Source organism: Schistocerca piceifrons, chromosome 6 (genome assembly GCF_021461385.2).
Source record: "Schistocerca piceifrons isolate TAMUIC-IGC-003096 chromosome 6, iqSchPice1.1, whole genome shotgun sequence".
NCBI classification, from domain to species: domain Eukaryota; kingdom Metazoa; phylum Arthropoda; class Insecta; order Orthoptera; family Acrididae; genus Schistocerca; species Schistocerca piceifrons.
In genome coordinates, this window is record NC_060143.1 from 407,629,493 (window position 1) to 407,647,507 (window position 18,015).

At 37.2% G+C, this 18,015-nt stretch overlaps 1 protein-coding gene across 2 annotated transcripts in view; it reads left to right on the plus strand.

Annotated features, from left to right (window-relative positions):
• Window positions 1-4,699: 4,699 nt before the first annotated feature.
• The window catches only part of LOC124802590 (conserved oligomeric Golgi complex subunit 8), a 36,284-nt gene continuing 22,968 nt past the window's right edge, over window positions 4,700-18,015 (plus strand). Inside the window, exons 1-5 of one of the 2 annotated variants that reach the window (XM_047263466.1) lie at window positions 4,700-4,856; window positions 12,268-12,339; window positions 12,440-12,564; window positions 12,987-13,262; window positions 16,822-17,035. In XM_047263466.1, coding sequence (XP_047119422.1) covers window positions 4,802-4,856; window positions 12,268-12,339; window positions 12,440-12,564; window positions 12,987-13,262; window positions 16,822-17,035 — 742 coding nt within the window. In that variant the 5' untranslated portion in view covers window positions 4,700-4,801. The remainder of the gene's footprint in view (window positions 4,857-12,267; window positions 12,340-12,439; window positions 12,565-12,986; window positions 13,263-16,821; window positions 17,036-18,015) is intronic. The other variant, XM_047263467.1, reaches the window with a different exon arrangement.

Sequence of the window (18,015 nt, forward strand, 5' to 3'; positions counted from 1 at the left end):
GCGTGAGTCGTGCTTCGGTAGCTCAGTTGGTAGAGCACTTGCCCGCGAAAGGCAAAGGTCCCGAGTTCGAGTCTCGGTCGGGCACACAGTTTTAATCTGCCAAGTTTCATATCAGCGCACACTCTGCTGCAGAGTGAAAATCTCATTCATGAAAGTGCTGTCTGCAATGGCCAACAAACTAACAGCTGGCGCGTAAAAGCAGGTTCACACACGCAACAAAAGTGTCACCACAGCTAGTGGCATATTGCATCTGCAGTGCAATTGCATGTGTGAACTCCCAGTTTTTAGGTGAGAAACGCAACTTTTTTTCATGTCACAAAAAGTTCAACTTGGTTGTACTTTGTTCCGCCACTTTCCTGACACCACTGCTCCCTGGTGGCCTAGCGGCAGTATTTCGAAACACAGGTATCTATTGCAGTTGTTGTGGAATAATTGCTGCTGTACTCAATTCGATTTCAGAGTGTTTTCATTTTATTACTGAAAAAAGTGAAAAAAGTGATTGGCACATACACATTTGCAGCTTCTGGAAGTATAAGAACAACAACTTATGTTTTATATCCTGCAGCAGTGTGTGTTTTCGGTAGAGGTGGAGGGAGGAGGATGGGAGCAAAACCAATGACTTATCCCATACAATCTTAAAAGATTTTTGGATGAATAAATAAATAAACTTCATATATGTAACCAAAAAATCAAGCGGTATAAACTCTGTGATTTGTGAGACCAAACATGGTTTAAATTGTGGATTATATGCAGTAAATAGCTCCCAAGTGTGATACGGCAGCTGTTAAACTAAAAAGTAATTGTTTGAAAAGCGTGTATTAACGAATACAATAAGATTCTAAAATTTTGGTGTGTCTGCAGACGATATTTGCAGGCCAACTGTTGATTTAGTTTGCCATTGCACACAGAATTTTTGTCTCTGAGTCTTATTTCTTTTATAAATGTTTGTGGCCCCTGATTTATCCTTGTGCAAACACTATTTTTGGATTCAACATTTGGGGTTTGTCTTCCTTGTATTTAACTCCTGTCACAGCTCTCATGCCATAACCTGCACTACAACATACATAGCCATCCATATAATTTCACTTGATGCCATATTGAAAACTGTACAACTACATAGAATTTCTGACATTCTGTGTAAACGGTAACTCATGATGCCACTGTAGAAGCCAGAAGTTGTAGCGGCACATTAGCTGCATGTGCGAACCCAGCTTAAACATCATTTGCAAACGCAACAATCTTCCAAAATATCAGAATCTTATTGTATTCGTTGATATAGGCACTTCATATAACTAGTTGTAGTTAAACAGCTGCCACGTTGCACTTGGAAGCTATTTTCTGCAAATAATCCACAATTTAAACAATGCCTGGTTTCACAAATCACAAAGTTTATAAGACTTGCTTTTTTGGTTAGATATATTAAATTTATTTATTTATTCATAAAAATCTTTTAAGGTTGTATGGGATAAGTCATTGGTATCGCTGCCCCCTTCCGCCCCCCCCCCCCAACCACATACACACTCACTGGTGCAGGAAATCAAACATAGGTTGCTGTTCTTATACTTCCAGAAGCTGCAAAATGGTATCAATTTTGTGTACTGTTTTCACTTGTTTCAGCAATAAGATGAAAACGCTTAAATCTATTGAACTACAGCAGCAATAATTCCACAATAATTACAGTATAATGCTTGTGTTTCGTATTGTATTACTGGCATAGGGCGGGGGGGGGGGGGGGCGAAATGGTGCAATAAATTACAACCAAGGTGAACTTATTGCGGCATGAAAAAAGTTGTGTCTCTTAAGTTGCGCTTCTAAAAGAGTTGGAAGTCCTGTTAGATAAGGCTAGCAGGGAATTCCCTTATATAATTGCAGCTGGTGATCTAAATACTAACACTTAAAAGACAACTGTTACATGAGGTGTTTTCAAGATTTGATTTTAACTTATGGACTTAATTCAGCAGTAGACAGTCTCACAAGGTGCTGTAAAAATACAGAAATATTAATATATCACATGATCACTAATATACCACAGAGCAGGCAGACAGTACACGTCACATACATAACCACTGCAGACCACTATCGGGTATTAATTGAATTAGCAGGCAACATAGGAAGGCCAGAAAAAATATTTAAAGAGTTTAGACAAATGAAACAAACATAGACAGGCTACAACAGCTACTGGAAAAAAGGAGATTTTAGTGAAGTATACTTAAAAGAAAACCTAGATGAAGGATGGGAATCATTCTGCAATACATTAGGCCATAACATAGGTGTTGCATGTCCATTAGTATGTAGGGAAATAAATAAGAAAAATAATAAAAGTTGGGTCACAGTAGAGCAAAAAAGGAAGAGGGAAGAGGTGAAAAGTATGTATCAAAATTGTTGGCTATGGCCAATCTGAGAAAACAGTGATGCATATAGGGGAAAGAAGAAATCATACACCAAACTGTACAAGAAACTAAATCGACATATTATGAAAACAAGATAGCAACTTCAACAAATACCACTAAGACCATATCGTCTCTCATAAATGAAGAGAGAAAAGGTGTAGGTGTGGAAAAGACCGATAACATAACACTTGAGGTCAGTGGGAGGAAACTCAGGGATGAACAGAATGTCAACAACGCTTTAAACAAACACTGTTTTGAAGTTGTGGACAAATTAATAACCCAAAATTATACTACCAAAATAAAAACAATAAATATTCCATATGAGACAAAATGCTTAATCATGACTCCAACTAATGACTCAGAAATTGTAAAAATAATACATAGTCTAAAAACAAAAAACACTGAGGGACTAGATGTTTTATCCCCTAATGCTGTTCACGGTGGTTAGTAAAGCCATTAGCCGGTCTGATAAATTTATCTATAGAAAAAGGAATATTTCCAATGTGCCTGAAAAAGAGTAAAGTAACCCCTATATATAAAGTAGGCTGCAAGAAAGACCTAGGAAATTACAGACCTATAGCTATTACATCAGTAATCTCTAAAACAATAGAAATCACAATAAAAGACAGAATAATAAACTTTATACAAACATCTAATATTCTCAACGATGAACAACATGGGTTCAGAAAGGACAAATCTACCAAAACAGCAATAGCTGAATTCGTAACACTTGTAACTGAAGCACTTGATGAACAGAAGAAAGTCTGTGGTACATTCATAGACCTATCTAAAGCATTTGATTGTTTATGCCATGACACCTATTAGAAAACCTTCATTGTTATGGTACATGAGGAAAAGCAGTAGACACCATTAAATCGTTTTTTGATAAATAGAAAGCAGCATGTAGAAATAAAGCAAAAAATGAAAAATAACATTAAAAGTATCTTTTCAAATTTTGAAATTGTGAAATATGGGGTTCCTCAAGGATCCATCCTTGGTCCACTACTTATACAGTAATCCTGTTTGTCAATAATATGACCAAAACATTATCTAATAGTGTATGCGTTTATGCAGTTGGTGCTTTATTTGTCGTTCCTATATCTACAACAGATGACTTGCAAGAGAAGGCTTCGCTAAATATGAAAAGTAGAAACAATTATTTCAGGGAAAACGATCTCTTTATAAATGGAAACAAAACAGCGTACATGCAGATACACGCAAACAAAAGCAAACTTTGGATAACATTACTGCCAGGCTTGGAGACCTAGAACTAAAGGAGACAGACAGCTATAAATTTCTAGTTGTAATAGTGGATAGATATATGACATAGGAGAATCGTATAAATAGCATTTGCAGCAAAATAGGTTCAAGCATGCTTCTGATGAGAAAAATGTCAAAGCCAGTAAAAAGAAACACTCTACAAACAATGTACTGTGGACTAGTCCATTCACACCTTTCATATGGCGTCCTGGTCTGGAGAAACGCGGAAATGTGCACACACAGAGAGTATGAGAATATTATGAACATAATACAAGAAGAAAAAATGACTCTCGTGTAGAAGGAAGTAGGCTAAAATTAACAGACAAAGAATCTGTAAATGCTGGAAGCATTCTGTACAACAGTTTACCGTAATGTATAAAGATGATAGAAACTATGTCTCTATTTAATAGAAAACTAAAAAGACATGTGATCAATATTTGTGCTTACAGTGCTAAAGGATATCTTGAAATAAAAAAATAAATAGTGTGTCAGTATACATTGCAAAGGGAAACTGCAACAAATGTAAAACTGTGTTTAGAATCACTTCAAGTATGTAAATGTACGAAATAGTATTCCGTGCCAAAACACTGATGCTGCTGTTCTCTACTTTTTCTCCATTTTTCTTGGCAGTGCTGAGTGAAGACCAAGGACTTACAGAAAAATGAACTATATTATCATTGATGCCTTGTATAATGTACTTTTAATGACTTTTTTTGTGAAAATACTATAAAATTTGTGTATATTTACTGTCTTTTTGAAACCAGCAAATACATAACCGTCAGATTATAAATGCAATCATACATAAATTGATATATACCACTGTATTTTCGTTATGTGTATGTAAGCTTTATGTAAACATGACGTGTCCAGTATCACTGTAAGAAATGATCCACGGACAAATAAAGAATAACAAGAATAACCACTAAAAACTGAAAGTTCACACAAGGAACTGTATTTCAGCTGTCAGTCGACTGTGCCACGGACGTGCGTTGACTCTCGTAACATCACATAATCGACTTTACGTCGACAGTCACACTACACCAACAACTTGCTACATCGCTGGAGACGTGGGTCGTGGTTCGTGATTTGTAAACAAACTGTTGGCAAACATATGAAATTTTTTTGAATAGTGTTTTGCATTTGATTGGATTATGGATATCGAAGTAGAGAATGTTCTGAAGCTGATATTTCCAAATGAAGTACCCGGTGTGTTTATTACTATTAAGAACAGTGTTTTGTATTTTTTTGCTTTGGTTTACTATAAACACTTCATCAAACATGTGTATTTTCTTTTGTTGTAAACACATCTATAACAGTAATTCAGAAACTTGATGTAAGTACGACAACAGGGAACGCATTACGCTGTCGGTAATTTCTTGATATAAACAGATGTCATTGTAAATATAAATTACTGAGATCCATAAACACACTTCAGAATCTGAGTTGCGAGTCAGACGATTTTCTACATTGATTTTCCTATCTCCAAATTCACGATTCGTTCTTTCACTTTAGATTACAAAAGCTTAATATATTTCCAGTATCATGGGTAAGGAATTTTATGCTGACGTGTATGACACACATGAATTTCTTTTTTAATTAATTTCCCGAATACCCAGATAAGAATTTGACTGTGGTGATTATGAAGCCTATCAGTAATTGCTGATTCTCTTCCCAGCGATACAGTCTGCTAATAATTAAGATATAAATCTTACGCAACCCTTCTATAATTAACAGTTTGTGAAGAATTGATGTTCTGATAACATATGTTATAAACTGTACTGTAAACTATAAAAATTTGACTTAGCAGCTAACTGTCGTAGTTGCAACATTGAAATGTCACATATTACAAGGTGCTGTTACTTATAATAGCCATAGTTTTTTGATGTTATATGTAGTTGAAAATCTACAGTAGGCCTATTTCCATACCTTTTCATTTTCAGTGTCAAAAATTTTTGAAAAATATTTTCGGATTTTTGAATCTAGTAATGTTTACTACCCTCATATTAATTTCATTTTAATGATTAACTGATGGCTTAAATACCATTCCAAGATCTCACAACCAACTTTAAATCCAAGTGTGATCTCAGACTACAGTAGAGGTCAGCATGTCACCACCCACATTTAAAAATATATATATATATAATTTTTCCCACGTGGAATGTTTCCTTCCATTATATATATATTTTCTTTGTCCTGTTTGTACTTGATGACTTCACATAACATAACAGAACATTAGGATCAAGAGGAATATTCAATACTATCCATCAAGTTTGATCAGTGATGTAGTAATGTTAATGGTTGCTGTGATATCACCTTTTGGTGCATATTTTCACAGTATGGTTATTATTTGGTGAAACCAATCAGTGTGAAACCAGAAATCATGGCTGTGGTGGCAGACTGATCTGTAGCTTAGGCCATTTGAAAAATCACTACTTGTTGCCTATGATGTTGTAGTCACCATGTTTTCATGACATTTGTTGCATGTTTCTTGCATTGTTAGCAAAAGCTGACATCTAGTGTTGAATATTCCTCATAATTTCAACATCATTACATCAGCGGTTCAATTGATGTGGTGTCAATATAGTCATTTTATAGTAGGAAATGAGAAGTTGGGAGACAGAGGGAGATGCCAGTAGTACTAAAACATACCTGAGTCTAAGGCTGGGACAAACAGAAAACAACTCAGGAAGCCCAAGTGACTTTGGCAAATATATATTAATAAAACTAGAAGTATATCAATCATGATTACTCAATTTAGTGTAAGTTGTGTGTTGCAATAAGCCATTGAGCCATGTGCTTTTTTCTGTGACCACTACAGTACTTGCCTTGATGTTGGAATACTAAAATTATGTGTAAAGCCACATAGATCAGAAAAAATTATTCCCTTTAAAAAATTGTCTCAGGTAAAAAAAAAGCAACATGCTAAGATGCGAGACGCAGCACTTGGCTACCTTATTGTTCCATCTGTTCTGACTTCGTCTCACTAAGTGGCCTTCTCATTGCCATTTCAAGTTGCTATCTCTCTCAAGGATGTCTGTTACCAATATTGTTATAGTGATATCATTCCTGATCTCGCACCTGAGATTGATGCACTGCGTCTGCCTCTCCTTTGCTCTTTGTGCACACTGTAACTGATGAGCGTTCATCTTTGTCAGAGACAGTGTTTCCAGATCTTAAGCTGTTAGTAGTAGAACACAGGAATTATACTTAATATATTTTTGTAGGGTCACCCTTGTTGATTGGGGTGAAATGAAACTTTCTTAACACTCTTGAACTCAAATTTTTTTTTTTTTAAGTTTCTTCCCTGTGGTTGACCTTCTCTTGCTGAATTTTATTGCCAACATACTCACTCTGGGACTAGTGTAGCAGGGGATACAACCCGTCGGCTTTGGACAATGACGTCACAAGTGGCCAATTGAAAAGCGATTCTTCTTAGTGTTGTAGCTCCCTTCAGTGGCTGATAAGTGTTTTTTGGCTTTTTAAAAAAAAAAAATCTCACGAGATAGAATAAACAGATCCACTTTATTAAGCAATCAGTAAAAAAACGAAACTGAAACATAACAGCAAAAGCGAAAATGATAAACTGCTCTCTGGCGACTTGTGACGTCAGTGTCCAAAGCCGACAGGTTGTATCCCCTGCTACACTAGACCCCTCACTTTTAACCAGTTGGATGTTTGGACACTGAACTATAGGCCTAGTTTGTTTTACATGCATCTCCAAACCAACTACAGAGGCAGCTTTCTGTCTGTGGATCATATTTGTCAGGCCTTAACTTATGAGCGTGATGATGATGTCAGCAAATTGTAGGTGATTCAGAGACTGGTCATCAGTTTTGATCCCATCACTATCCCAGTCCATATTGTTGGGATACATCTTAATAGTTAGGATAGACAACTCTGGAGATACCTTATCCTCTCAGTGAACTCCTTTAGTTACTGAGATGTTCTCAGCTGTGAGCTCTTCATTGACTTTCATTGTTGCTTAATAACAAATAGACATTGAGTTACTTCATATTTCTGTTTGTCACTGGCATTCATTATAGATTCCATGATTGCCCATATTTCCACTGAATCAAATACTTTACAAAAGTCATTGCTAGATGTGATGCGTTCTTGGGTTTTTTCAAGAAGTTGAATAATCTGATATAGTTAACAGTTGATACACCTTTTCAAAATCCTAGTTGTTCAGCACATTGTTAGAAATCAAGTTATTGAGTTAATCAGTTGGTAATGGCTTTAGTCAGAAGCTCACACACATGTGCTAGAGGACTTACAGGATGATGATTATCATATTTTTCTCTGTCTCCCTTCTTGAACTGTGGTGCCATTTCAGCAGTTTTCAAGATGTTTGGTATTATCTCAGATGTGTCAAACTTAAAAGTGTGCTGATACCTTGACTGCCCTTGTTATGAGTTTTACTGTAAAATTGTATTGTCTATTGGATTTAGTCCAGTTTTCCTTGTGATACTAAGGGCTTGAGAATACATCCAGTGTGATAATTACTGGAGTTTATCTTGTATCACAATTGCCAGTGCACTTTTGGACCTATAACAGTGGTATATTTGCAAAAACACTGGTGCATATTCAAACGGAAAATGGCCCTTGAATCCTCATCCAACTATTCTCATTTAGGTATTCTGTAATTTCCCTATCTCCCTATAGGCACATGCCGTAATAGTTCATTAGAAGGGTGACTAACAATTTCTTCTCAAATTGTATGCTCTGACAGGCCTTAATCAGAAATTAATGTTGTAGGAATGTTCTTGTAGAACGTAAATACTTGAGGATGAAAGGAAACTGCACTCACCAAAAAGCAGAATCATCCAGTTATCAATCCTTAAGTATTTACATTAAACATCAACATTTCTTTTACCTGCCTTGTGCTTCCAAAATTATTAAAAGATGTATCAAATAGAAAAGAAGATATATTACTGAGTTGTTTTTCTGATTAAAACTAGGACACAAAGGGATTAAAATAAATGAGATAAAAAATGCAAGAGCCAAAAACGCTTATATGGAATAATGTCGGCCCATCATACAGTTCCATGCTTTAGCTATATGCCTTTGTAATAGAGAACCAATGATGAGAGGGATGATGAGTATATGCTACATTCAAAGTGGTTGTGCATTATGGCTGAGGAAAGAATACCAGTCAGTTTGCTGAAGGTTTAGCCTGTTAATTCAGCTGATACTGAAATCCACATTTAACATGCTCCTAAGACATCAACAGTATAGGGAGGCTGATATTCCAGTTATTGTCGTTGTCCCGTAAATTGGCCACGATCTACAAATGGAACTAACAGCATTTTAAATACTTCAGGAGTAAAGAAGATCACTAAACAAAAAGCAGCAAAAACCACACACACGCACTCACACATAACGGGATTGTTTTTCCTACTCGTCTGTGTTAATTTAAATTTATCTATGTGTAGGGAAAGCTGCTGTTCATCACACCAGTCAAAAAGTTTTGCTAAATCATCTTGTATCCTCCTACAGTCTCTCAATGACGACATGTTGCTGTACACCACAGCATCCTCAACAAATAGCCTCAGATTGTTGCTCATGCTGTTTGTCAGATATTTATGTGTATAGAGAACAATAGGTGTCATATCACATTTCCATGGGGCACCCCTGATGATACCACTATCTCTGGTGAACATTCCCCATTAAGGACAGTGCACTGGGTTCCATTACCTAAGGAGTTTTCGAGCCATTCACATATCTGGGAACCTATTATGTGTGCTCATTCCTTTTGTTAACAGTCTGCAGCGGATTACTGTGTCAAACAGTTTTGGTATGGCACTTGCAGTTATTTCATGTGCTTTACTCTACAAATGTTATATGTTCCTCTGGCAAGGAGTGTGGTACCAATAAAGAACATAGTGCGGACTTCTGTTCCGTATATGCCAGCTTCCATTTGTATAAAAACACTAAAAATGTGAAATATGAACTAGGAGAGCACTGTAGGGCAATTATATTCTAAGGAAAAATTGCCAGCACCAGTGAAACAGAAAATCATCTGGTGATGCATGTAATACACAAAAGAAGCCTCTGTTACAGAAAAGCAGTGTATTTTACTAAGAATGTTGTAGGCTACATCCAAAGAATCAGGGATATCATACAATCTACTGACCGAGCGAGGTGGCGCAGTGGTTAGCACACTGGAATCGCATTCGGCAGGACGACGGTTCAATCCTGCATCCGGCCATCCTGACTTAGGTTTTCCGTGATTTTCCTAAATCGCTCCAGGCAAATGCCGGGATGGTTCCTACGAAAGGGCACGGACGACTTACTTCCCTAAGCCGATGAGACCGATGACTTCGTTGTTTGGTCTCTTTTCCCCAAACAATCCAGTCCATAGGATCTACAAAAGACTGCACAACTTCTTTTCAATAAGGGGGCTGTGGACCATTGCCTCAGCATAACCAGCAGACCACTTAATAAATATTCAAGTATGCTCCAGAAGAGTTGTTGTAGTCAGTTAACCGCTCATGAGATACAAAACTGAAGAGACTGTTGGAATTAACTTTCTGACGTGAATCAGTAATATGGCTATAGGCTCTCATCATCTATTGACCACTAAGTTTGCCCTATGGACTGTTATGTACGTGGCATGACAGTAGAATATTGTCTGAATGTAATACACCATCAGTTGGGTGTGAAATGAGTTCTGACATGCGGACATGTTTGGTTTCACAAAAACAAATGCTAGTTACTGGTGACCTAATTGTAGAGAGCTGCTGCTCATTATAATGTCCACATCAAGTTGTAGTTTGCTGTTGTAGCCCCCCCAGCTGTACAGGGAGACTTCACTAATTATGTCTAACGTGTGATGGCTTAATGTGTGTCACTGCAATTTTTAATCAAAAGAATGTTTTGTTGCAACTCTCCACTCTTGTCTGTCCTGTGGAAGTATCTCAATAACTATTGCAGGCTATGTTAATTTAAACCTGTTTGCTGTAATTAAACCCTGGTCTCCTGCTATGATTTTTACCTCCTGTGTTTCAAAATTAATTATTGGTTGGTTGGTTGTTTGTGGAAGGAGACCAGACAGCGTGGTCATCGGTCTCATCGGATTAGGGAAGGATGGGGAAGGAAGTCGGCCGTGCCCTTTCAGAGGAACCATCCCGGCATTTGCCTGGAGTGATTTAGGGAACTCATGGAAAACCTAAATCAGGATGGCCGGACGCGGGATTGAACTGTAGTCCTCCTGAATGCGAGTCCAGTGTCTGACCACTGCGCCACCTCGCTCAGTACAATTAATTATTCATCGGGGCTTCAGGTGTGTCTTAACAAACAGTCCCTTCTTTTAGTTAAGGTCTGGCGAAAAGATCTTTTCTCCCTGATTACATTCTGTGCCCCTTCATTGGTTATTTGATCAACCCATCTAATCTTCAGCATTCTTCTGTAATAACACATTTCAAATGGTTCTATTATCTTCCAATCTATACTATTTAGTGTCCAAATTTTATTTCCGTATATGGCAACGCTCCAGACAGATATTTCCTTACACCTAAATTTATATTTCTCTTCTTCAGAAAAGCTTTTCTGGTTGGTGCCAACCTTCGTTTTATTTAGGCTTAATCTCTGTCATATTACTGCTACTTTTAGTGTCTCATTTCCTAATCTATCTCAGTCAGTATCCCCTGATTTAAATTAACTACACTTCATTACCATTGTTTAATTCTTATTAATGTATGTTTCATAATCATTTCTCAAGGCACTATCCATTCTGTTCAACTAATCTTCCATATGCTTTGCTCTGTCTGATACAGCTATTTTGTTTTCATTTCTCCTTCCTGTGCTTTCTTGGATTAGGTCATGACCAATTTACTGCCCTGTCTTCACCGCATCATATCCTACTTTGTAAATGCGTTATATGTAATATATTTAGATGATTTAAATGCCTCTCAGTAAAAAAGTTTTAAACATGGCTTCGTAGTTCAATGACCATTTAAAAATTAAAGTTAAAGCAATTACAGCCCTCAGACACAAAATTTAAGTCTTTTTATCAGGTTCCAACACTTCTATGAGTGACTTCATCAGAAATTAAATATTCTATATGGCATATAACATAAATACAAATTTATGGGACTTTCTTTTTACATTACTTACGTGATAAATATCAAGCATATCTTATACATGACATGTAAGTACTGTTTCTTTCTTTTACTGTTAGTCAGTACTTGCACTTTTATATTAAAAAAATCCCATAAATCTGTACTTATAGACCAATTTGAATATTTAATTTGTGATTAAAGCACTCATAGAAGTGCTGAAACTTGGTCAAAAGACTTAAATTTTGTGACTGAGGGCTGTAATTGCTTTAACTTTAGGCTCTCGGTATCTTGTGGTCTTTTTAAAACTGTCCACCAGTGTAAACAAAGGTAGGGTAATTCATGTGTAGGATAGTTCTGGGTATTGAGTACACCTAGTACTGAGCCTCATTAAATACTGAATTCAAATAATTAATGTAAAATTATTCTTTAATAAATATGATGTACATGAAATGGAAAAGAAACTATACATAATGTGTGCGCACTTCCATATGGATGTCTTACAGTTGTTTTTTTCCCCCCACATGGAACAAGATTACTTATATATACAATTGTTTCAGATAACTGGAAGGAGAATCCAGATGTTGTTTTGTATCTATCCAAGCTTGGCTCATTTCATGTCGAACAGTTGAGTATGTATTACCAAAATTATTAAAATAACTTTTCCATTCAGATGCAGATGTTGGCCAGGGCTTTTTTTGATGTTGGTAATTTTTTTTTCCTTTTTTTCAGTCAAAGAACCAGAGCGTCTCAATGAGGAAAAATCTGCAGTACTGGAACAAACTCAAGAACTTGCATTTTCTAACTATAAAACTTTTATTCAAACTGCAGAATGTTCCAGAGAAATATTCAAACAGGTATATTTTCCATATGTGTTTCAGCTAAATCATTAATATACTGACATCTGTATTCATAGATTCTCCTTCTCATTTTACCGACATCTTACTAATCCAGTTGTAACAGCTGCCAGTAGTTTGGAGTCACATCTTCACCACTGTCTCCCATGGTGTGTACACCAAATAATTTTTTTATCATAATTTATTTTCTGCTTTATATTTGTTTGTATATCACAAACAATACAGAGAAATGTGCAGCATTTTCTCATGAGGATTTGGAAATTTGTCAGAAATATACCCCTATACAGTTTCCCATGTTATATTTCACTGTTAAAAGATTAAGAAATGTTACTGGAACTCACTGACAGCAGTCTCCATGTCACATGAGCAATAGTGATTCTGTTAATTTCTGATTTAAAAACTCAGATATTGAACATTTCCAGTTTGGACATGTTGAACATCACCTGGACGCACTGAAAACAAAGCTACCAGAGTTCTCCCACAAGTGCCAAGAATTTGGGCAGAAGTCAAGCAATATTAATGCACATCGTCGCCTAAACTCTCTGACTTTAACGAGGAATGCTCAGCTCTTGGAAGTGTTGGAACTGCCTCAACTAATGGAAACCTGCATACGCAATGGCAGTTATGAAGAGGCACTAGAGCTAGCTGCGTATGTTAGACGACTTGGAAGAAAACATGGTCATATACCAATCATTGCTGTAAGTAGATTTTTTAATCTCTGTTGAATATAGATATTTACTGTACACAATATTGCACCACTTTCAATCTCTATTATCCACACTAACAACCTCACTACCAAGCATTTGTAGTCGTAGACTGTGCAGCTGGTTCCGGCGGAGGTTCAAGTCCTCCCTCGGGCATGGGTGTGTGTGTTTGTCCTTAGGATAATTTAGGTTAAGTAGTGTGTAAGCTTAGGGACTGATAACCTTAGCAGTTAAGTCTCATAAGATTTCACACACATTGAACATTTTGAACACTACTGAGCATTTTCCATACTTTACAGATACATAATTTTCTTATGGAGCACATGAATAATGCCTAAATTGACTATATTTGCAGTTTGCAGACATTAATATGTACGTGTGTGTGTGTGTGTTTTTTTGTGAGGGGAGGGGGACTGGCTTTGCACAGATTTGTACTAATGGAATGCATCTCATCTCAGTATCATTCTTCAGTTGGAATATAAGCAATTTAGGCACCGAGTATGGGACATTGTGGTGTATTGTCATAGTGCTGTGTATGCTGAAGCTAATAATTAACAATTTAAGCCCTTAAGAATGATAATTAAGAATTGTTGTTAGTGGGAAAACCTGTTAAATGGCGCAGTGTTTTGTTACAATAAGAATGTTAAGAACAGCATATGGATTAGAGTATGTAGAGTGGAGGCATTTAAGTTATAATTAAAAAAGCCTATCAGAATTGAAACAGTGGGGCTGCAGGATGTGTAGGTTATATAGAAAGTTTGGAGGCAGGTGCGGATGGCAGCCCCCAATATTGCCAGCAATCATCATGGCAGGTGAAGCCAGCAGGACCTGGCTGGGAGCAGGTAAAGGGGTACAGGGAAGGGACTGAACATGGAAGTTGAGATGCAGTTCTAGGGGATGGGCACCACTTCACTTCCGTCCCTGCGGACTAGTCCATCAGCAGACCTTGACAGGGGGAAAAAATGTCCACCATACATTTTATTGTGGCTTACAAAAGAGTAGTAGTCATATTTATTAAAGCATTCTTTAGATGTGGTCTCCATGTAGGTAAACCAGAGAGAATTATGTAATTGCAAGCACTGGTAATATTTGGCAAACTGTTGCATCTGACATCACTGCCACCAAGAATCGTGAGCAGTGGGGAGACAGACCATTGTTAAAAGAGACAGAGCTTGGCAGTTGAATGGGATGGACTTGCAGCGAATATTGCTCCATCTTGGGTTCACAGTAAGCTTTGTTTGGGCACATTCTGTACTAGTAACGTCATCAAAGTGCATTTATACTGGTGACAATCTGCTGATGTTTAAAGATAAATAGTTTATGAACAAACCGTATGGCATGTATGACACTGGCGAAGGTAGGTGGGTACGGAGTATTGGCAAGCTGTTAGCTACTGAAGTGTTGTGGTGTTAGCTTTGCCAATGACCATTTGGTTACAACTCATAATACATGGGATTTGTTGACTTGAAGAATACAGAATTATGGCTTTTCAAATTATACTGGTGAGGTGTGGAAATCCCATGTGGCAAAAAGCATTAATTTCACCTGGCCGACATAGGTTAGCAGTGTTGTGGTATTTACGAAACATCAACTTTTAAAGTGAGTGAAGTTTCATGTGTAGCCTTTGAATCACAGATAAATGCACACTCATGTTTGAACAAGCTCTGTGAATTCTGTAGGTTCCATCTTTGAATTTGTTTTGGTGTAAAGACAAATGTATTATCACTTAATTTGACGGCGCTAGGCTCTGTGATAAAGTTCATTTCTACCAGAATTAATTTTGTTTATTGGTAGTTGCATTTTAACTCCCCAGGTGTGGTTGTGTTCAAAACTCAGTTAGGCAGAATTTACATGTTGGAGTGCAGTGTACTGATAACTGCAATAGAGGTAGGGGCAGATGAGCTTCACAGGTCAGAGCAGTGTGGCTGGAGTAGGGTTTGTTATGTTCTGTCAGAGTTAGCCAGTTTACGATTTTGTCGTGTTTGGCAACAACACAACTCCTAGATCCATAGTGTAAATTAATCTGACTGTGAGAGGATATTGTAAATGTTGCAAGTGATCAATAGAAACATAAAGAAGGCGGAAAAACTTTCTTACAGACAGATCTGTCTTCAGAGCTATAGAGCACACACGTGCACTCCCCACCCCCAGATTCCACTTGTAGTGCACCACCGATTGACTGAAATTTAACATCCTGTGCACAGCAGTGTGTTATGCCACTGGGTGATGAACTCTGCCTGTGGCCACAGTTTGGCTGCAGCTATTCATTTGGAGGGACAGCTGGTTGGTGGTCATACCTGCATAAAATGCTGTGTAGAAATTAGAGTTGAGTTGGTTTATGATGTGACTGCTTTCACAGGTGGTCATACTTCTCATTTTCAGCTATTTCAGTTTCTTCAATAAAACTTTTCCAGGCATATGATTGTGTTGTGATGTTGTATAGACCAACATTGTGACCACTGTTGCAAGTGACTTTTTTCACAGTGGAGTTGAAATTGCTCAGGCATTTCCAGATTTACATTTATTTATTTGTTGTCATTCCACACCATTTCTACAAGTGATTTTTTCACAAATAGGAAGTTTGTGTGCAAAACTGTTTTGTGTCAGAGGGCTCACCTCCATCCTCCACCCCACTGGGTCTTCGTACTGTAATATACTTTTCTAAATAGCAAGCCATGTGTATACCAAGATTAGTACAAATTTCTCAAGTTGTTCAAGAGCTACGTTGCAACATGTCCACATACTTCCATCTTAATGCTTCTGGGTAGAGTAATAATGTTGTTATCTTAATTTTCTTCATTTTTTTTGCTCCCCCCCCCCCCCTCCCCCCTCCATAAGCTTTTCCCATCTCGCCCCACATTCTTGTTCTTGCTTTGTTATGTTTTTTTATGATTGTATCATCTTCATCATAATCATGCTTTCTTTCTTCTCCTCTGTCTGTCTGTACCATGTTCTCGCTCACTAAATAGTTTTATTATTCTCACATTTTAGACCTTGACAGCTTCTCACGTATTTCTACACTTCCTTAGTTAATATGGTACACTTCTTACGTGACATGACAGATGGACAAAAGGCACTGTGAAAATGTGTTGATTAATACAGAAACTAAAATAACCTTCATCTCTAATTATTGTGATCCATCTGTACTGAATGTAATCCTGTTTAATGGTCTTCTTTTAGGGACTCAATCTAGTATTTACATTTCCATTTTTATAACAATAGAAGTGTATTCATTACTATGAACTGTTAAGTAAATTAAAGATTATATATAAAAGTGTTTGCAGTCTCAGTACACCAGAAAATTCACATCAAATTTCATTGTGAACTGGTGAAAAATCCATCACAGAATATAACTACCTGTATCAAGCTAAATCACAACTCACCAAATACAAGTAGTGTGCATCAGCAGAGGGTGGTTACTAGTTGGGGTTTCAAAGAAAATTCCTCCACAGATTACTGTGTATCAAAACACACACACACACACACACACACACACACACACACAGGTATTCCATTTCAGTAATATGCACTCCATTTGCTCTCTGTTTTATAGGGCATTGTTAAGGAAGTTGAAGCTGCCTGGTTGGCTATGCTGCATCAACTTCTTGCACAGTTGCGTACTGACCTTCAACTGCCACGATGTCTGGCTGTGGTTGGCTACCTACGAAGAATGGGTATCTTTTCTGAAGCAGAACTCAGGTTGAAATTCCTGCAGGCAAGAGATTCATGGCTCCAAGGATTACTTGCTTCCATACCTAAAGATGATGGTAATATGGTAATTTTTGAGGACATAAATCATGAATTATTAACTTTTTTACTTAGATAGTAAAGATATGGGAAAGCAATTTTGCATGTGTTACATTCCGTAAACTGTTTTGATACAAGTCTACTTTTGAGCGTACTGTCCTTTAATAACATCATATTGTATAAATGGAGTAATGTACTTACAACACGAGTATCTTCTCTGAAGCTAAACCTTGGTCAGAAATCTTTCCTGGAGCCACTTAATGTTCAATTACTGGTTTCACTCACTTTTCAGAATTGCATCATAGTATATAAAATTATTTGCATTTCATGTAGTTTCTCACTAAAAATACATAGTGATAAAGGAAGTGCTTTGTTCTTGAATCACTTCATCATCTCACTCAAAGAAAATGTGCTGTTAAACAGCAACTCATAGTCATTTCTCTCACGCAGTGGGCTCACAACTCTTTCTGTGAGTATGTGTTGGAGAGTGTGGAGCCCCAAACTACAGCAGTACTTCTTCCTTTCCTCTACTGCTATCTTACTTCCGCACTTAGGATAGATACCCTGCTAACAGTGTAGTTTGGTCATAGGCTATCAACTATCACTTTTCCCACACTTTTTTTTTTATTTTGCACTGTTTATTTTGGTGAACTTTTGTTCAATCCCATACTTGAGTTTGACGTCCACCTTTTCAAAATTACAGAAATGTGGGCCATAAGGGGAAGGTCACCGAACACTCAGCATATAGCCAGTCCATGAGGGGTGGTTACTAGGTACCTGTATGGTGCTAACCATTTGGCTATGCGAATGCACTATTGATGCTGCCCAAGTTGTTATGTACCAGTACATGCTGAGATGTAGGTGTCTGTCTATTTGGAGGCACTAGCACTCCGGCCAACAGTTGTTAACCCTCATATTTTAAATCCACATTTACACTCTAAAATTTTGAAAAAATGTGTTTTGTTTTACTGAATTCTTTTGTGATTCCATAAATTTTTAA